This window comes from Coregonus clupeaformis, chromosome 19 (assembly GCF_020615455.1).
Source record: "Coregonus clupeaformis isolate EN_2021a chromosome 19, ASM2061545v1, whole genome shotgun sequence".
NCBI classification, from domain to species: Eukaryota; Metazoa; Chordata; class Actinopteri; order Salmoniformes; family Salmonidae; genus Coregonus; species Coregonus clupeaformis.
In genome coordinates, this window is record NC_059210.1 from 53,005,631 (window position 1) to 53,027,107 (window position 21,477).

The 21,477-nt window shown below is 44.7% G+C and overlaps 1 protein-coding gene across 9 annotated transcripts in view; it reads left to right on the forward strand.

Annotated features, from left to right (window-relative positions):
* Nucleotides 1-21,477, forward strand: part of LOC121532258 (liprin-beta-1) — a 46,602-nt gene that overhangs the window by 17,013 nt on the left and 8,112 nt on the right. The window contains exons 2-19 of one of the 9 annotated variants that reach the window (XM_041838094.2): nt 4,251-4,335; nt 5,889-6,100; nt 7,577-7,666; nt 8,046-8,159; nt 8,306-8,425; nt 9,546-9,638; nt 9,903-9,995; nt 10,567-10,684; nt 11,149-11,193; nt 13,250-13,311; nt 13,516-13,597; nt 13,831-13,976; nt 14,414-14,526; nt 15,050-15,106; nt 15,256-15,316; nt 15,401-15,433; nt 17,672-17,843; nt 19,806-19,838. In XM_041838094.2, the coding sequence (XP_041694028.1) occupies nt 4,272-4,335; nt 5,889-6,100; nt 7,577-7,666; nt 8,046-8,159; nt 8,306-8,425; nt 9,546-9,638; nt 9,903-9,995; nt 10,567-10,684; nt 11,149-11,193; nt 13,250-13,311; nt 13,516-13,597; nt 13,831-13,976; nt 14,414-14,526; nt 15,050-15,106; nt 15,256-15,316; nt 15,401-15,433; nt 17,672-17,843; nt 19,806-19,838 (1,708 nt within the window). In that variant the 5' untranslated portion in view covers nt 4,251-4,271. The remainder of the gene's footprint in view (nt 1-4,250; nt 4,336-5,888; nt 6,101-7,576; nt 7,667-8,045; nt 8,160-8,305; nt 8,426-9,545; nt 9,639-9,902; nt 9,996-10,566; nt 10,685-11,148; nt 11,194-13,249; nt 13,312-13,515; nt 13,598-13,830; nt 13,977-14,413; nt 14,527-15,049; nt 15,107-15,255; nt 15,317-15,400; nt 15,434-17,671; nt 17,844-19,805; nt 19,839-21,477) is intronic. The other 8 variants (XM_041838095.2, XM_041838096.2, XM_041838098.2 and 5 more) reach the window with 8 other exon arrangements.

Here is a 21,477-nt window from a genome sequence, read left to right on the forward strand (position 1 = left end):
CTTTCAAAGCACTTAATGTCTACAGACGTCAGTGCTACGGGTCGGTAGTCATTTAGGAAGGTTATCTTAGTGTCATTGGGCACGGGGACTATGGTGGTCTGCTTGAAACATGTTGGTATTACAGACTCAGACAGGGACATGTTGAAAATGTCGATGAAAACACTTGCCAGTTGGTCAGCACATGCTCGGAGTACATGTCCTGGTAATCCATCTGGCCCTGCGGCCTTGTGAATGTTGACCTGCTTAAAAGTCTTACTCACAATGCATTCAACTGAAATGTGTCTTCCGCATTTAACCCAACACCTCTGAATCAGAGCGGTGCGGGGGGCTGCCTTAATCGACATGGATGATTGTCTAAGAAGCGGGCAGAACCTTATGGACTCAAATTGTAAAAGCAGTTTCGTACAGTTGTAGCTCAAAACATCAATTCTCGGAGAATGTCGTTTTGGCATAGAAAAGGCCTGTATTGTTACAGTGATGAAGAGTCTCTGTGTGTGTGTGTGTGTGCAGCCTTTTGATCAGGAAGCTAGACTGAGAGAATGGCCCTGCTGTGCTTTTTGGGCCTTTGTCCAAACTAGGGTCCAGAAGATGTTTCCTCGCTGGTCTCCAAAACAAAGTGTCCCGTGTCCATAGCGGTGTCTCACTCACTGTGCCAATAACTGGGGTAAATGGCTTAGTTATTATTCTAAATGTGTGTCCAATGACCCACGCCTGACAGGGTAACCTAGGGAACACAGGAAGGGCTGAACATTGGCCAACATTTCACCTCACACACAAGAAGGAGATCATATACACTGCTCAAAAAATAAAGGGAACACTAAAATAACACATCCTAGATCTGAATGAATGAAATAATCTTATTAAATACTTTTTTCTTTACATAGTTGAATGTGCTGACAACAAAATCACACAAAAATTATTAATGGAAATCAAATGTATCAACCCATGGAGGTCTGGATTTGGAGTCACCCTCAAAATTAAAGTGGAAAACCACACTACAGGCTGATCCAACTTTGATGTAATGTCCTTAAAACAAGTCAAAATGAGGCTCAGTAGTGTGTGTGGCCTCCACGTGCCTGTATGACCTCCCTACAACGCCTGGGCATGCTCCTGATGAGGTGGCGCATGGTCTCCTGAGGGATCTCCTCCCAGACCTGGACTAAAGCATCCGCCAACTCCTGGACAGTCTGTGGTGCAACGTGGTGTTGGTGGATGGAGCGAGACATGATGTCCCAGATGTGCTCAATTGGATTCAGGTCTGGGGAACGGGCGGGCCAGTCCATAGCATCAATGCCTTCCTCTTGCAGGAACTGCTGACACACTCCAGCCACATGAGATCTAGCATTGTCTTGCATTAGGAACCCAGGGCCAACCGCACCAGCATATGGTCTCACAGGGGGTCTGAGGATCTCATCTCGGTACCTAATGGCAGTCAGGCTACCTCTGGCGAGCACATGGAGGGCTGTGCGGCCCCCCAAAGAAATGCCACCCCACACCATGACTGACCCACCGCCAAACCGGTCATGCTGGAGGATGTTGCAGGCAGCAGAACGTTCTCCACGGCATCTCCAGACTCTGTCACGTCTGTCACATGTGCTCAGTGTGAACCTGCTTTCATCTGTGAAGAGCACAGGGCGCCAGTGGCGAATTTGACAATCTTGGTGTTCTCTGGCAAATGCCAAACGTCCTGCACGGTGTTGGGCTGTAAGCACAACCCCCACCTGTGGACGTCGGGCCCTCATACCACCCTCATGGAGTCTGTTTCTGACCGTTTGAGCAGACACATGCACATTTGTGGCCTGCTGGAGGTCATTTTGCAGGGCTCTGGCAGTGCTCCTCCTGCTCCTCCTTGCACAACGGCGGAGGTAGCAGATCTGCTGCTGGGATGTTGACCTCCTACGGCCTCCTCCACGTCTCCTGATGTACTGGCCTGTCTCCTGGTAGCGCCTCCATGCTCTGGACACTACGCTGACAGACACAGCAAACCTTCTTGCCACAGCTCGCATTGATGTGCCATCCTGGATGAGCTGCACTACCTGAGCCACTTGTGTGGGTTGTAGATTCCGTCTCATGCTACCACTAGAGTGAAAGCACCGCCAGCATTCAAAAGTGACCAAAACATCAGCCAGGAAGCATAGGAACTGAGAAGTGGTATGTGGTCACCACCTGCAAAACCAGTCCTTTATTGGGGGTGTCTTGCTAATTGCCTATAATTTCCACCTGTTGTCTATTCCATTTGCACAACAGCATGTGAAATGTATTGTCAATCAGTGTTGCTTCCTAAGTGGACAGTTTGATTTCACAGAAGTGTGATTGACTTGGAGTTACATTGTGTTGTTTAAGTGTTCCCTTTATTTTTTTGAGCAGTGTATCTCGTTTGGATGTGAATTTGAACCCCACAGGCTGCCATGTATTAAAAACAGGTTCAGGTTCAAATGTATGCATGTTTAAAAAGACAGTGCCAGAGTAGGGGGAAAAGAAAAGTGGTACTTTTGATGTTGCCTCACGACACTTTCATGTTTTTCTAAATCCTCCTTATCTTAGGGTCTTTTATGGCTCCAGCCAAAACTGTGTACACGTTTTGTTTCTTCTCCTTACGCACCCGTAGAAAATACTCTAGTACTGATGGTTATTATGTGCAGTCTAATTCAACCTGGAGTACTTCTCACAACACTAAACTTCTTTTTCTGGCCAAACTGATTAACAGCCAAATGTATTTATAATATAATAGGACTAAAACGTGTTATTTGAGAGGCTATTTTCTCATTTCATGCACCGAAGGGCTTCCATTCCCATTGCCTCTGAGCAGGCTGGGCCTAATTCCTGGGTGGATAGCTTATGAAATGACATGCTCCTCAACACAGCTCTTTATTGATGTGTACAGTCGGGAGCAGCTCTGTGGCTTTGTTTTAAGACTGCTCTGGATTTGTTACATGTTTTCTCAAAAGTTGTTCAAATGTTTGATACTACTGAATCCAAAGATGTCTGGCTATTTAAATTTTCCAAAAGAGAGACATTACCTATGCACAACATCAATATTATTTTTACAACATGATTCTGGTCCAGTATGACCTACACTTATATTATGTGTATACTTATAGGCATGTCAGGAATGCACCACAATCATGAATGGACTTAATTGTAATTTCTTTATTCTGTATTATCATTTACATTTCCTTGTTTTGCTGCCCTTGTATAGACACAGAGCCGCTGTAGTACTGTAGCTTATTTATGACGACTGACATTTACAGTGTGAAATACAGACTAGCTATGAATGACATTTCTCTAAGATGATGATGATGCTCCATTTGTCACGTCTCCGCCATGATATGACATTATGAACTGCAAGTCTGCACTCACATATTTCTGCCTCCTCAACAGTTATTGTCTACTTAGTGTAAACTATTCTTCCCAACCATGTGTTTTCATGACAGGCTATGTTGTCAGCAGCCATGTATGACTAAGAGGAATCCTTTATGTTCTTATAGTATTCTTCTTAGTCATAGATGGCTCTGTTTTGTCCTTGTCCTTGCGCATTCTGGCTCTTAGCGATCTCTGAGAATGGCTTTTGTGTCAGCAAGCCAGTAATGATATTTTCCTGTGAAACACTGAGCAGACTGACGATAAGAAAGAGTTGCATATTTCTTAGCAGGGATTTCCTCTCCTCACTTCCTATGTTTTAAGACTCCACAGAGTTAGTTTCCATTTCATTACATTTTTATTTATTTTTTGCTTTAAAATACTTCACATTTCTTAAAATCTCTTGCTCTAGTGATATGGAGATTTCATTTTTAAAGTAATAAGCTGTAAGTAGGCCTACAAGCCTATACCTATGGCCAGCAGTTTTTCCAGACCATGGCTCAGTTGGTAAGAGCATAGCACTAGCAATGCCAGGGTCATGGGTTCCATTCCCACAGGGATCACATACAAAAAATTTATGCACTCACTGCAAAGTAAGTCAGTCAGTGGAGGCTGCTGAGGGGAGAACGGCTCATAAAAATGGCCGGAACGGCGCAAATGAAATGGCATAAAACACCTGGAAACCATGTGTTTGATGTATTTTATACCATTCCACTGATTCCGCTCCAGTCATTACCACGAGCCCGTTCTCCCCAATTAAGGTGCCACCAACCTCCTGTGAAGTCTATAATAAGTGGCATGTATTGCCTAACCCTAGTGGGTCAGGGGAAAACTACTAGCCCTTAATTACATATAGCCTAATGGTTCATTGTCCCTTTTCTTTCTCCCAGGGTGCCCACTGAGTGTTGAAGATGATGTCTGATGCCAGTGACATGTTGGCAGCAGCCTTGGAACAGATGGATGGGATAATAGCAGGTAAGAATATCTGTCTCTGTCACTGCTGCGTTTGCATGCTGAAGAACAAGGACTGATCTCTCAGCATCACATTCACTGGCTCAACACTATTAGAGTTGGATAGTAAGATCTGGGACTGTGTTAACAAAGGGTCTCCGAGTAGGAGTGCTGATTCGGGATCAGTTTTGCCTTTTGGATCATAATAATAAGATTATATGGACAGGGAGCGGAGAGCTGATCCTAGATCAGCACTCCTCCGCTGAGACACAAGTTACAGTACAATATGCCTATCTCAATGCTCACTGAAGGATTATTGGTCATACCTGGCCAAACCAGTGTAGCTCCGCAACACATACTTCAAGATGCGGAATACATTTTTTAGACTGACTGCGAATAACAGATCAATATGATGATCACACTCTCGGGCTAGTTTGAGCAAGTACTATCCCCTCATGTCTCTATCCCTAATGTTAACTGTTTTTGATGGTCATGTTTTCAGGCAAGAACTGTTATGGCAGGCCATTCCCTAAAGGTTTTTCTTCAGGAAGTGGACATTTCCCATTGTGGTTTGATAGAGGAATTCAGCATGTGGCAGTTAAATTTAGGACTGTAGCTGATGGGGATAAATGTGAAGCCCATTTCAGTACTTCAGTATGGCTGTATTAGTACAGTAATGTTAATGCACAGATTCAGCATGGACAGGCTTTAAGGCTAATCCTATTTTATGCATTGGGTTAATTATAGGCCTGATCTTTCAGTTTAACTGTCCGATCACATAATGTCTGCAGGTCCACGTTTCCCAAGTAATTCTAGCCTTTCTTCTGTCCTCATTCAAGCTCTCTCTTTCTTCTCTTTTTCTCTCTCTCTCTCTCTCTCTCTCTCTCTCTCTCTCTCTCTCTCTCTCTCTCTCTCTCTCTCTCTCTCTCTCTCTCTCTCTCTCTCTCTCTCTCTCTCTCTCTCTCTCTCTCTCTCTCTCTCTCTCTCTCTCTCTCTCTCTCTCTCTCTCTCTCTCTCTCTCTCTCTCTCTCTCTCTCTCTCTCTCTCTCTCTCTCTCTCTCTCTCTCTCTCTCTCTCTCTCTCTCTCTCTCTCTCTCTCTCCTCTCTCTCTCTCTCTTCTCTCTCTCCTCTCTCTCTCTTTCTCCTCTCTCTCTCTCCTTTCTCTCTCTCTCTGTGTGTCTCTCTCTCTCTGTGTGTCTCTCTCTTTCTCTATGTCTCTCTCCCTCTTCCACTCTTTCTCTGGCCTGTAGCTGTGTTTCCCTGTAGAGTCTCGTGTGTAAAGCATTTTGGCTTTGTTAAGTAGCTAGATTTCTTCACTTGTCGTGTCGGCTAATTCCTGTAATGAGGAGCAATGACGTAATGGTATAACCCAGAGATACTTTCACTCTACTCTAGAAATGCAGGGCTGGTGTGAACCTGTTATACATTGCACAGAATGTCCTCTTTCTTGGGCTAAAATATAACATAGTCATTTGATTAAGTTATACCATTTAATAGACCTTATAAATGACTGAACTTCTTTTAGGGTTTAAACTATAGAAACTGTATAATTGAGTGTTTCTCCCCCCCCCCCTCAGGCTCCAAGACTATGGACTACTCTAACGGGCTGTTTGACTGCCAGTCGCCCACCTCTCCCTTCATGGGCAGCCTGCGGGCGCTGAACCTGCTGGAGGACCTCCGGGGCATGCTGGAGCTGATGGACACGGAGGAGAGGGAGGGCCTGCGCTGCCAGATCCCCGACGCCACCGCAGACAGCCTGGTGGACTGGCTGCAGCAGGGACACCTGATGGTGAGACCAGTCAAAAGTAGTGCAGTATATAGGGAATAGGGTGCCGTTTCGGATGCGTCTACCCATGATGATAATGATGGAAATCTCAATGGTTGAATGTACTGAATCACAGTGTGGGGACTGCAGTGTCTTCCTGGTTTAGCTAGTGATAACATTGACTTTATCTAGCACCTTCTCAAAGCCATGTGTATTAAATCCTTTGTCACCTCTAGTGAGACACACACACACACACATCTGTGACGAGATTTAAAAAAAGAGAGGACTAAGAGAATGTCAGACGTACTGTAAACCGACATGGGAGACGAATGTTGCGTTCAGTTGAAGTTCATGTTCAGCTCCGATGACATCCCTCATCACGTTAGTCTCCACAGCGGTGTCGTGTTATGGCTGGTGTTTGTCCAGACATGTCATGGCATGTGTAAATATAGGCCTGCTGTTGCTGTGTGATGATTTAGGGTGTGATAAGGTTAGATCCACAAAGGGGACCTCTGTTGTTGTGGTGTCCCTCTTGTTATTCCCTCCTATGTCACTACAAAAACATGTCTGAGACTCATTCGTGGGGAATCTGGGATGATACCTTGAAGAGCTCTACTGCTATTTAAAGGATAAGTATGGTATGAGGGTATACATTATCACAGACATTTCCTGGTCAGTTTTAGCAGCAGAGTAGTAATATAGAAACCCTCTAAATATTGGTGAGGGTCAATGTTGGTTGGGGTTGAAGCTCCATTGGGCAGCTAGAGGATCTTGCTGTAGAGTAACCAGCCAGCACACCCTTATCAAAGGCAACTGGTTAAAAACGTTGAGTCTTTGTGCTGTAGAGTATGCTGTAGTCAGTATTCCCCTGGAAATGGGAGATGATAACCCAGGTGTTGTCACATACCGCTGTGAGAAACAACCCACTGATGTGTTGGGAAGCAACTGCTTGCTGCAGAGAGCACTGGGATCTAGGATCTGGGCCAGGGAAATGCCAGTAACTCTCTGCTGTAACTCTCTCTGTGTGTACACTAGTCTCTTCAACCATTTAAGGTGTTGCAGGCAAAGGAAAGGGCAAATGCAATATCAATTACACTAGCTGTCACTCGAAAGACTCTCGTGCGATTGTTGTCCAATAATTGTCCGTTTTCAAAGCACTTCAAATATGCCCTGTTCACCCTTGGACAGACTCCAGAGTACCTCAGTGACCAATGCTGCCACAACACCACTCTTTAGCTTTATCTGACTTGATCTTGATACATTAAGCACTGAGCATGTCATAAAGCCTTACCGATGTAATAGAGGCTTCATCTCAGAACCCAAAACCGCATCTTGTGTCCACGTTGTCCAGCTACTCATAACTTGATTAACATTTAACAATTATGTTTAACAGTCTGTCACAAAAGACTATTGGAGGCTGTATATTAACATTCACAGACCAATCCCAAGTGTCACTCTCTCACTGACTCTTCATGTTGTCTTCTCCGTGCCTGCCTGCAGTCCAATGGTCACCACATCTCCATGGGTGGTGATCTCTACCAGGAGAGACTGTCTCGACTGGAGGGTGACAAGGAATCCCTGGTGCTTCAGGTACTGTACAGTACACAACAACATGTCATAGCTAGTAGCCATCTTACCCAGGCAGCCTAAATGGCTAATTTAAGGACGTTACAACAGAATTGGTTGTCAGTAAGTTACCTTTTTAGTGTAATGAACTTAGCTTGGTCCCAGAACTGTTTGTGCTTACAATAGTCAACTTACAAAAATGTTTGCCATGACAATGACCATAGCAATTGGCTATACAGAAGACACAGATCTGGGACCAGGCTATAATGAACTCGGTGTAAAAACTCAATCAACCCCATTACCATGCACCATAATAATGTTTATGTTAATGTTACTATTGTAGTTACTGTGTTACTACACAGGTATAAGAGCAACTTAGTATTACCCATGTGTTCCTGTGCAGGTGAGTGTGTTGACAGACCAGGTGGAGGCGCAGGGGGAGAAGATAAGGGACTTAGACACGTGTTTGGATGAGCACCGGGAGAAACTGAACGCCACTGAGGAGATGCTACAACAGGTCAGTTTGGAGGAGAACGGCCCCTGAACATGGGGCTCTCTTGAAGTTATATTATTGTCACCACTGCTGAACAGCAAAACCAAGCAAGCAAGGCAAGCTCTGTGTGTGTGTTGACTATATTTAGTCTGTGTTTTGTGGTTTCACAGGAGCTCCTGTGCAGAACAGCTCTAGAGACTCAGAAACAGGACCTGATGGCTGAGGTGTCCAACCTGAAGCTGAACTCATTTGAGAAGGACAGACTGCACTTTGACTTCAGCGACAATGAGGTATGGAATGGGAGGCCACTGCTTTAGGACTGATTCTTCTTGCAGTCTTTCTCTCTCCCTCGCTCTCTTTCTAACTCACCCACACACACACACACACACACACACACTTTCTTGCTGCCCAAAAACTGTGTGGGGAGGGGAGGCTTATGTCATCATGTGTTCAAAGCTTCAGTGTGTTGGGGCAAGAAAAGAGACCGTTCACTTCCAAGGGAATGCCAGTTACCATGACCAGAGGCAATGGAATTGTTCTTTGTTTGAAGATATGCATGAGTTGCTCTTATATATAAATGTCGGGCGTTAGGGTTTTGATAATGGGAAATGGGAAGATTTTTGTTTACCTCTGGTTGTATGGTTGCAAACAAAGACCAAAAAGTGATGTTCATATCTTGTTTACACGGCAGTTCGGAGCAAAGCAGAACAGAGTCGGGGGGGGTGTATTTGAACCCAGATGAACTGTGGTGGATTCTTTGACGGCTCTGAAACACGTCATGTTATTGTTGTTGTGGCACAGCCGTCTCTTCCAGTCCACTGGAACAGTGGCCCGCTGTCCATGATGTTCCGCTTCACAGCCTATCAGAGGCTCCCCTCCCCACCAGAGGCACTTTCCTCTCACATCTCTAAACCTGCTCTGGGATTTCTACTGTCCCTGGAAAGTAGTCCCTCCAGCACATTATATGGTATCCATGGGGATCAGTAGTAGGCCTTGGAGTATGTGGGAGAAAATTCTCTGTGTAGGCTTCTTTTGATAAGAAAAAGCAAAGCTGCACACTAATCGCACCAATGTAATAAGTCTAATAAGCCGACAGCTAAGCTGCCTTCATATTTATTTTGATAAAATGAAAGCCATTGCCAAATTTTAACGTATGTTAAGTAGCGCATGATCCCAGAGGAACAAGCAGTCTTACCATATGGCATAAGGTGAATGCACCAATTTGTAAGTCGCTCTAGATAAGAGCGTCTGCTAAATGATGAAAATGTAAATGTAAAATGTTTATCAAGCCATCTGTTCTAGGACTCCTTTTACTTCTGAGAAATTCTCTGTTTGAACAAGCGTGTTGTATGCAGCTACCCTCCTTCCCCAGTGCACTGTGGGTAATGCAGTCTTTCTCTCCCCTATCAGGACATGGTTCTGGAGATTAATGAACTGAGGTACAGAGTGACCGAGATGGAGAGTGAAAGACTACAGTATGAGAAGAAACTGAAATCCACTAAGGTGAGTTATCGTGGGGTAGGCCTACCTACACTGCAATATGAAAGCATGAATGATTTAATTCTGCGAAAAGTAATCTACCTCCAGAAGGAACACTGTTCCCTGTAGCCTATTTCTTATTTACACATATATCCTCTCTTCTTTCTTTGACTATTTGTCAACTCTTGAGTATCCCCTTCTCCTCCTCCCCCTTTTGGCGTCTTTTCTCATGACATCTCTCTTTTTCTCTCTTTTTCCTTGGCTTACCTCTCTCTCCACTGCTACTAGTCTCTAATGGCCAAGCTTTCTAGCCTGAAAATCAAAGTGGGCCAGATGCAGTATGAGAAACAGAGGAAGGAAAACAAACTGCAGGCCCTGAAGGTTGGCTTTCCAGGGTTTCTGCTTGTTGCCATCTGATATGGGGTTTTTGTTTTTGGCCTTACCGCTTTTGGCTTTGTTTTAGTTTTGTGTTTTGTTCTGTTTTTTATTTATTTAGGAAACAGTCAAATTATCCAAATTGTTAAATTGATGTGCTTTTTTGGTGCCGGTGCATAAAGCCAAAGCACTTATACATACAAATTTAAACATACCCTGAAATATGGGAGAGGGGGTGTTAAGTCAGTGGCCATGTTCCTGGCTGACTACATTGCTGACGCATGCCAGAACTTACAACGCCTTGATAGGTATTTTATATCAGCTAATCACGTCATATGTTATAGCAATCTGGTGCCCGACGGCACAGTCGATGACGTGGCACGCAACCATTGGTTGATGCAATGCAACGTCTGAGCAGGGGAACACAACCATTCTCTTGCTCGACTGTGCAGCCGATGATGTGGCACACAATCATTGGTTGATGCAATGCTACAGTACGTCTGCAATGTAGTTGGCCTGGAATGCAACCAGTGTTTTTTGGGATGATGTCCCTGACTAACTGTTGTGTGTTGGGCAGGAGGAGCTGGCAATGCTGAGGAGGCATCTGGAGGGAAGGGACGGAGAGCTGAGGAGGTTACACGACGAGACTGGGTTCAGAGGCATCACACCGGTTGGCATGGACAGTGGAGACAGAGGTGAGATCATGGACCGTAGTTTACTTTCTCTCTGTCTGTGTCTTTAAGCAATGGGCCGGTTGCCCGGACACAGATTAGGCCTAGTTCTAGACTAAAAAGTATGCCCAATGGAGATTCTCCTTTGGACTAGGCTTAATCTGTGTCTGGGAAACTGACCCTATAAGACACATGTACCAATTCCATTAAGCAAAGATAACCGGTATAATTCATTATAACAGGTTATAAGCATGTATGAGCATTTGTTACATTTACATTTAGATCATTTAGCAGACGCTCTTATCCAGAGCGACTTACAAATTGGTGCAATTATGTCTTATATTATGCTTATAATATATTATGTGTCTGAAATTGCAGTTTGTCATATTTTGTAACCAATCAACATGATTTAAAATAATCCGGTCTTGACAGAAGTCGTGATGGACAGTCTTCAGAAACTACAGCCAGTAATTCTTTGTCCTGTTTAGTCTCTCACCCAGATGAAACTCTTAAATTGAGGCTGAAAGAGAAACGTAAGGTTATGCGTTTTATCAATGCTTGTATTTATTATTATTTGCTCTTGCACATCTGTCCCCTGTTTGCATGTATGGGCATGAATGACCCATCTGAACTTTGCTTGTCCATAACCCATTGGAAAGCTATTTAATACATTGTGTATATACTCTGTGAAATCCTTTTATCAGTTCAGCCACTGGTATTTTAGAAGTTAATAAAATATATGATATCAGTGGTTTGTATTGCAGAAAGGTTGGCCTTTATGTACTGTAAGAATGGTAAAGTTAGTTGACTTAATGGAAATATCTTAAAGGTGCAATCTGTTAGTTCTTTGTCCTCTGTGGCAACTAGATTAAGTTCAAACATAAATAGTGTAAAACACAACCTACACAAAACTACAAGAAATATGTTGTTCAAATGTATTCACCTGCTCCTCTTTGGTATTGTGATTGCAACGGCCGCAAAATCTCTCTACACAACATATTGATTACAATGGAAATCGAATTTATGGATTGTACCTTTAAGACTGCCCCAGGGAATGATAAATATATACGATGATAGACCGTATACATGTCAAAAACGTCCCTTCCTCTCACCTGTCATGTTATGGATGCCCACTCACTCACTATTCAGTCTGTCATGTTATGGATGCCCGCTCGCTCACTGTTCAGTCTGTGTCATGTTATGGATGCCCGCTCACTCACTGTTCAGTCTGTCATGTTATGGATGCCCGCTCGCTCACTGTTCAGTCTGTGTCATGTTGTGGATGCCCGCTCGCTCACTGTTCAGTCTGTGTCATGTTATGGATGCCCGCTCGCTCACTGTTCAGTCTGTGTCATGTTATGGATGCCTGCTCGCTCACTGTTCAGTCTGTGTCATGTTATGGATGCCCGCTCACTCACTGTTCAGTCTGTGTCATGTTATGGATGCCCGCTCACTCACTGTTCAGTCTGTGTCATGTTGTGGATGCCCGCTCGCTCACTGTTCAGTCTGTGTCATGTTATGGATGCCCGCTCGCTCACTGTTCAGTCTGTGTCATGTTATGGATGCCTGCTCGCTCACTGTTCAGTCTGTGTCATGTTATGGATGCCTGCTCGCTCACTGTTCAGTCTGTGTCATGTTATGGATGCCCGCTCGCTCACTGTTCAGTCTGTGTCATGTTATGGATGCCTGCTCGCTCACTGTTCAGTCTGTGTCATGTTATGGATGCCCGCTCGCTCACTGTTCAGTCTGTGTCATGTTATGGATGCCTGCTCGCTCACTGTTCAGTCTGTGTCATGTTATGGATGCCTGCTCGCTCACTGTTCAGTCTGTGTCATGTTATGGATGCCCGCTCACTCACTGTTCAGTCTGTGTCATGTTATGGATGCCTGCTCGCTCACTGTTCAGTCTGTGTCATGTTATGGATGCCCGCTCGCTCACTGTTCAGTCTGTGTCATGTTATGGATGCCTGCTCGCTCACTGTTCAGTCTGTGTCATGTTATGGATGCCTGCTCGCTCACTGTTCAGTCTGTGTCATGTTATGGATGCCCGCTCGCTCACTGTTCAGTCTGTGTCCCATCCTCCTGCTTTCTCCTTCAACCAACACCTCCTTTTACCACAGATCTCTCCTCCTCACCCTTTCCTTATCCCCCTCTCCTCTCACCACTTGCCCTCCATCAACACCCAGTGTGCTGTCTTCTAACCTTCATCATCATCATCAGTCCATCACCCTTGTCATCCTCATCATGTCTTTATTGTGACAGCTATAGAACAGCACATTGACATGGCTTTACCCACCAAGTCCAAATCCTCCACCTCAAGGTTCCCTCAACTGTGTTAGATGTGGTGTTTATTTCACTGTGAGGCTAGGAAATAGTTAGACTACCTGGACAGGGAGTCAAAATTGAGGTCTCCCTGACTGTTTAGATAGTACTGTTGGATAATAATATGTATTGACAACGCTCTAAATAGATGTACTGTTGTACCATAGATCACTATGGATGAGTTAGTCAGGGGACCCCAGACATACATTGGCCCAGAGTTGACCCAGCTGTATATTCTCTGGCTGAAATCCATTTCTTTACCCTCCAGATGTGGAAGTGCAGAGAATGAAAAAAGCAGTGGAATCACTCATGGCAGCCAATGAGGAGAAGGTACAGTAAACTACAGTTGACCCCACCGCCCTCCATCTCATGATTCTCAGAGAGTTTGTTTTGTCAAGTTTAATGTGACAGGACAAAGAAGAGGTTACAACCTTTCCGAACCTTTCTGTGCCCAAAACAATAAGGGGGAAAAATTTATCTGAACCTTGTCACATGGCTTGACCGTCGATCTTTGTGACCTCTCTGCACCTGTAGGATCGTAAGATCGAGGAGCTGAGGCAGTCGCTGCTGCGCTACAAGAAGGTCCAGGACATGATTTCAATGCAAGGAAAAAAAGGTTTGAGAAACCATGTTCTATTTCTAAAACAATGTGCTATCACCATGTTCTATCTCTAGGAGAGAAACACTCTTGATTTGTAAGAGCAGATAGAAGTGTTCTTGAGGTAAATATTTTAAGAATTGAACGTCAAAGCCTAAAATTGCTGGCAGTGGGCTCCAATAGAATGGCCAACTCTCTAGGCTACATAAATATCTGACTGATAAAAATAACTCTTTCATATTCCATTCCAGAGAAAACCCAAGACGGCGAGAGTGACGAGAGTAATAGCGACAGCTCCCTCTCCGTGATGTCAACGACAACCACCCCGGTTGCCATGGAGTCGGAGAGGCACGCTCTAGCCGGAGTTGAGGAAGTAGCAGGGAAAAGCCCAGACGAGGTACAGGATGACATGATGACATAACTACTTAGCTTCATGCATAGAAATATATTGACTAGGACGGGTCAAGGCTCTCAGATCACGGAACAGATTATATTTCTATGAATTAATGTGTCATCCTCAGAAATCCTTATCAAAAAGCCTTCAGATGTCCTCCAACCAATAAAACAGCCAATAATTACACATTTTTGAACGAGGTGTTGAGTCACTGTCACTTGGTCAAATTAGTCTGATAACATTCAATATCACTATGCAGTGACACTTTGGATGGTTGTCTGTTTGAATGATGACAAGCACCATTGTCTTGACTGCTCGTTACCCTTAATCTACTAAATCGTGAAAACACTGACCCGAGAGAGAAAAGTAATCGCTAGCATTGATGGCGGTTGTACTTTACTAAATGTTCTTTCAATTTGGTCCTCTGCTTCAATGCGAAGCTGGAGATGCACTATGGAGCTACTGAAGTGTCTTCGCCCACACCCATCCCTACAGTCCAGTCAGCATGCGATCCAAAGAGGGGGCCAGAGCTGGACCAAGCTGAACCAGAGAGGTGAGCTGAACTAGAGATGGTCCATAACTGTCCAGTGCTGGGGTGTTGTCACTAGGAACCAAACGAGAAGGGACCTACCTGAATTTCTCCAACTCTCATTTTAGTAACCTTGTCCGTTGCAAGATTTTTTGCTACGGTGTGCACTAATGAAAACACCTCTGTTGATGAACAAAGTATGTTACTTAGTTTGCCCCTGAGCAGAGTGAGCTGACTAGGAAAGAGAGATGTTTTGAATGGTGTGTGGACCTACTTCCTGAATTGAGACCGGCCTTGGAAAAAGTCAATATCTAGGCGAGCTATCACGCCTAATCTCACCCGTAGCGTGGTAAATGTGGCATAATTGATGACATGTCGACACCACAAGGTCCAAGGTGTCCCACAAGGGTGCTGACAAATATTTATAGCCTCCACTCCCAGGTTTGACCACAGCCAGTGTACAGTATAGCGTGCAGCGGACTGCTCGCAGCTTGTCCATGTTAGCGTCGGATTAGCATCCCAACACCTGTCTGTTTATCCCCTGCAGCGAGGCAGGGGGCCAGGAAGTGTCACAGGAGGCCCCCCTTTCATGTGATACTCCACAGTGAGTATGTCTATGGTGTGAAGCTGCATGTCATATCCTGTCGCTTTACGCTTCAGCTTCCTGTCAGAATTCCTTCCTCCCAAAGGTCAGCGGTTCAGTACATTGACCAGGTGTTGTAGTGTTCACTGTGATTAGCTTTGTCATTTCAGGACCCTGGATGGCCCCAATTCAGGGAGTCAGGACAACTTGTATGTCAGCAACAGCGAAAAGGTAAAGAGATTTCTGATAAATTCTAAAGTCCTCATTGAATTTCATCACTAACACTCCATCCCATCATATCATCATCTGTGCCAGATTACATTGGTGATGGATGAAAAGCCAACAGAGGTGAGTCTGTTCTCAGCGGTCTTCTTTCTTGTTTGCTCATCCTCTCTTCCTCTTTGGCCTCTTCCATCTTATTAGAAGGCTGACAACCTATTCCTCCTTCTGAAGGTTAGCGTCCTCAGTAAGGCTAATGTTTATGATTGTGTAGGGATGGACATGAGTACTTGAGTACTGGAACGGATGGCAAAACTCGATCTTTAACCAGAGATCACATTATTTTCAAATACTGTAAAACTATTTGGTGGAATGTGCTTTGTTGCAAGTAAAATGTTGTCTTGAAGACCATGTTAATTTGCTTTGACCCTAGTGTTCCATTTTGTACATGTGCATTTGCGGGGCACAACAAAAAATAAACCAAGCCAAGCATCACACCATTCTTTTACCTAAATTCCCTTTCCCCTCCGTTCCGACCTCTCCCTCCACACCCGTGTGCTGACTGCACACACAAGCTCCTGTTAGACCTACAGAAATACACTGAGTGTACAAAACATAATATTGAGTTGCACCCCCTTTTGCCCTCAGAACAGCCTCAGTTCATCGGGGCATGAACTCTACAAGGGGTTGAAAGCATTCCACAGGGATGCCGGCGCATGTTGACTCCAATGCTTCCCACAGTTGTGTCAAGTTGCCTGGATGTCCTTCTTGATACACATGGGAAAATGTTGAGCGTGAAAAACACAGCAACGTTGCAGTTGTTGATACAATCAAACCAGTGTGCCTGGCACCTACTGCCATTCCCTGTTCAAAGGCACTTCAATATTTTCTCTTGCCCATTCTCCCTCTGAATGGCACACATACACAATCCATGTCTCAATTGTCTCAAGGCTTAGAAATCCTTCTTTAACCTGTCTCCTCCCCTTGATATACACTGATTTTGAAGTGGATTTAACATGTGACCTCAATAAGGAATCATAGCTTTCACCTGGTCAGTCTATGTCATGGAAAGAGCAGGTGTTCCTAATGTTTTGGACACTCAGTGTAAATGCCTATAAAAACGTATCTAATTTGCCAAATGACGACAGTTTTATCACACATTCAAAGTGGACTGGTTGATTGAAGTAGGAAAATATATGTTCCAAAACGAGCTGCAGTTTTGAAATAATTGCGTCCCGTCTATTTTCCGCTTAAGCTACTTTGCGAACTGCTAGTGCCATTTAGAATTGGTTAGCCTAGGCCCCTCAAACTCAACTCTGGACCTCGAAGCCAGTTTCACTGCATTTTTGTATTGTTCCCCTCTAATCAGGGACTGATTTAGACCTGAGACACCAGGTGCTTGCAATTAATTATCAGGTAGAACAGAAAACCAGCAGGCTCCGGACCTCATAGGGTAAGAGTTAAATACCCCTGGTCTAGGTTATAACCCACCTAAACATGGACAGGTTCCACACTGAAAATATGCAAAAACATTAGTTTGATAAAGACAGTGTATTTTCATCAGAACCATTAAGCATATGCCTACTCACCAAACATAAAATAGGTGTCTTGACTGGAAATAAGAGCGTCTTGTCTGCTAAATTAACAAAACAAGGCTATGCCATTGCACAGCCATAGGCTTCTACGAGCAATCGCCACTACTGAGGTTACTGCCTTTTGGAAGATTGTGTTCCACAGTATAATATAACCAGTTGATATTACAGTTTCAATAAATTAATCTTAAATGACACTTGCTTTTTTATTGACTGATTTAGGATTTGTTATCTATAATGGTTATGATAAATTAGGCATTGTTGCGATCTGTTGGCATATAGATAAATGCGAGATTAAATAAATCCATTGTAGGCCTTGTGTTCTAAAAATATGTATTTATTTATTTATTTGAGTACTCAAAAAAATGTATCTGAGTACAGTTAAAAATGAACAAATCCCTATGTGTGTGTGTCACCTTGGTTTCATTGCATGCGTTTGATTGCCTTTTATCACATTCAATTGAAATGTATGAATTCTTTGCACTTTAAGCCAGCTCTGCACTGTCTGGTATTTTCAAATCCAATTTCCCATAGATCGTTTGATATATTACTGCATGTGTGTGATGTGACATGGTTCTGGTATTGTGTGCACTGATTTAGCAGATAGCAGCTGTTTTGAACAATGCTTTGACTTGATTGATTGTAATATGTGGTTGTTTTTACCTACCTTAGTTGAATGCACTGATTGTATGTTGCTCTGGATAGAGCGTCTGCAAATGACTAAAATGTCAAATTGACATTGTCAGCTCTGTTTTCTGCTACTGTTCCGAATAAGGCTGTGGAGGAGATCAGTAAGATCAGCGAGCGCCCGCCCAAGTCTCCCTCTTCGTCTCACCCCATGACCACGGAGGATGACCACTTTGGTAACAAGAAGGCTCGCTCCTCCTTCGGACGGGGCTTCTTCAAGATCAAGGGAAGCAAAAGGACAGCCAGCACCCCTAACCTGGGTAAGTGCGGGTGGATGGATGGCCTAGTGTGGGTGGATGGGCTGTGGGTCTCAGATGGAAGCTTTGTGGTAACAGAGCCCATATTCACAAAGCGTATCAGAGTACGAGTCAGGTCCTCCCTGTCCATATAATCTTATTCATTATGATCTAAAAGGCCAAACTGATCCAAGATTAGCACTCCTACTCTGAGATGCTTTATAACTTGTATGATGTGGTATCTTGTGCATTTTGACCAATTCATGTTAGGTATGATTAGATTTGTGAGATTGTAGCCTTTTTTTTGTTCTTAAAAAAAAGACTACATGACCAACTGTATGTGGACACCTGTTCGTCGAACATCTCATTCCAAAACATGGGCATTAATATGGAGTTGGTCCCCCCTTTGCTGCTATAACAGCCTCCACTCGTCTGGGAAGGCTTTCCACTAGATGTTGGAACATTGCTGCGGGGACTTGCTTCCATTCAGCCACAAGAGCATTAGTGAGGTCGGGCACTTATGTTGGGCGATTAGGCCTGGCTCGCAGTCGGCGTTCCAATTCAGTCGGCGTTCGATGGAGTTGAGGTCAGGGCTCTGTGCAGGCCAGTCAAGTTCTTCCACACCGATCTCAACAAACCATTTCTGTATGGACCTCGCTTTGTGCACAGAGGCATTGTCATGCTGAAACAGGAAAGGGCCTTCCCCAAACTGTTGCCACAAAGTTGGAAGCACAGAATCGTCTAGAATGTCATTGTATGCTGTAGCATTAAGATTTGCCTTCACTGGAACTAAAGGTCCTAGCCCGAACCATGTAAAACAGCCCCAGACCATTATTCCTCCTCCACCAAACTTTACAGTTGGCACAATGCATTAGGGAAGGTAGCGTTCTCCTGGCATCCGCCAAACCCATATTCATCCGTCGGACTGCCAGATGGTGAAGCATGATTCATCACCCCAGAGAACATGTTTCCACTGTCCAATGGCGGCGAGCGTTACACCACTCCAGCCGTCGCTTGGCATTGCGCATGGTGGTCTTAGGCTTGTGTGCGGCTGCTCGGCCATGGAAACCCATTTCACGAAGCTCCCGACAACAGTTCTTGTGCTGACATTGCTACCAGAGACAGTTTGGATCTCGTTAGTGAGTGTTGCAACCGAGGACAGACAATTTTTATACGCTTCGCGCTTCAGCACTCGCCGGTCCCGTTCTGTGAGCTTGTGTGGCCTACCACTTAGCGGCTTAGCCGTTGTTGCTCCTAGACATTTCTTCTTCACAATAACAGCACTTCCAGTTGACTGGGACAGCTCTAGCATGGCAGAAATTTGATGAACTGACTTGTTGGAAAGGTGGCATCCTATGACGGTGCCACATAGAAAGTCACTGAGCTCTTCATTAAAGCCATTCTACTGCCAATGTTTGTCTATGAAGATTGCATGTCTGTGTGCTCGATTTTATACACCTGTCAGCAATGGGTGTGGCTGAAATAGCCGAATCCACTAATTTGAAGGGGCGTCCACATACTTTTGTATATATATTTTAGGTGTCTGATACTTAATTCAGACAGTAAGGAAATTAGAGGGGTAGACATGCAAGTGGGAGAAACGGTGGAAAGGTTGTCGTATGTGACGTGCCGGGGAGTGTTACCATTACACCACGGCACTGCACAGCCTTTAGTTTTAGTCTGAGTGGTTCTTACCAAAGAGCTTGGTTTTTCAATGTAGCTCTTAAAACCGCACCCATAGTTAAAATACATACCAACACCATAATGACTAGTCCCAGAAACTGTTCTCCCTGTCTAATTATGAAAATGTAGCCTACTGTGTGTGCTTTGTAGTTGTGTTATGTATGTATCTTATCTGTCTCCTCCTCCTACCATCATACTGTGACTCTCCCCTGTAGTTTTTTCCCTTCGGTAACCTTTGACCTCTGTCTTGTTCCTCTCGTGTCATGTGTGTCGGGTGTGTGCTTTGTGTAACACATTGTGAAGACCGCAGCCGGAGTGCGAGTGCGCCTATGCTAGGTACAGTATAATGGAGCCATCATGTCCTCAGGGCAAGGCAGGGCAGCAGTATGGCGCCTCTGGAGTAATGACCACTACTGGATATGACCCTTGAACTCATAACATTCCCCCCATCCCCTTCCTTCCCAAATCCTCTCAACCAACTCCTCAACCTCGACCAACTGTTGAATTTCTACTTTCACCTAACTCACAAACGTGTTATGTGAGCTGAACTGTCCTTTGTAATTCAATTTCATAAATCATGATTCTCCCAAAACGTAGAAATAAATTGTAATTTTTTTTACTTACTTGGGTGCCCACTCTATATGGAATATGAGTTGAAGGTGACTTATACATATTCCATAGGCATGCTCGTGTTGATAGAGATGTAAGGGTAGGAATATATGTTCTTATATAAACTCAGCAAAAAAAAGAAACGTCCCTTTTTTTTTCAAAGATAATTTGTGAAAATCCAAATAACTTCACAGATCTTCATTGTAAAGGGTTTAAACACTGTTTCCCATGCTTGTTCAATGAACCATAATTAATTAATGAACATGCACCTGTGGAACAGACGTTAAGACACTAACAGCTTACAGACGGTAGGCAATTAAGGTCACAGTTATGAAAACTTAGGACACTAAAGAGGCCTTTCTACTGACTCTGAAAAACACCAAAAGAAAGATGCACAGGGTCCCTGCTCATCTGCGTGAATGTGCCTTAGGCATGCTGCAAGGAGGCATGAGGACTGCAGATGTGGCCAGGGCAATAAATTGCAATGTCCGTACTGTGAGACGCCTAAGACAGCGCTACAGGGAGACAGGACGGCTTATCGTCCTCGCAGTGGCAGACCACGTGTAACAACACCTGCACAGGATCGGTACATCTGAACATCACACCTGCAGGACAGGTACAGGATGGCAACAACAACTGCCCGAGGTACACCAGGAACGCACAATCCCTCCATCAGTGGAGACTGTCCACAATAGGCTGAGAGAGGCTGGACTGAGGGCTTGTAGGCCTGTTGTAAGGCAGGTCCTCACCAGACATCACCGGCAACAACGTCGCCTATGGGCACAAACCCACCGTCGCAGACAGGACTGCCAAAAAGTGCTCTTCACTGACGAGTCGCGGTTTTGTCTCACCAGGGGTGATGGTCGGATTCGCGTTTATCGTCGAAAGAATGAGCGTTACACCGAGGCCTGTACACTGAGTGGGATCGATTTGGAGGTGGAAGGTCCGTCATGGTCTGGGGCGGTGTGTCACAGCATCATCGGACTGAGCTTGTTGTCATTGCAGGCAATCTCAACGCTGTGCGTTACAGGGAGACATCCTCCTCCCTCATGTGGTACCCTTCCTGCAGGCTCATCCTGACATGACCCCCCAGCATGACAATGCCACCAGCCATACTGCTCGTTCTGTGCGTGATTTCCTGCAAGACAGGAATGTCAGTGTTCTGCCATGGCCAGTGATGAGCCCGGATCTCAATCCCTTTGAGCACGTCTGGGACCTGTTGGATCGGAGGGTGAGGGCTAGGGCCATTCCCCCCAGAAATGTCAGGGAACTTGGTGGAAAAGTGGGGTAACATCTCACAGCACAGAACTGGCAAATCTGGTGCAGTCCATGAGGAGGAGATGCACTGCAGTACTTAATGCAGCTG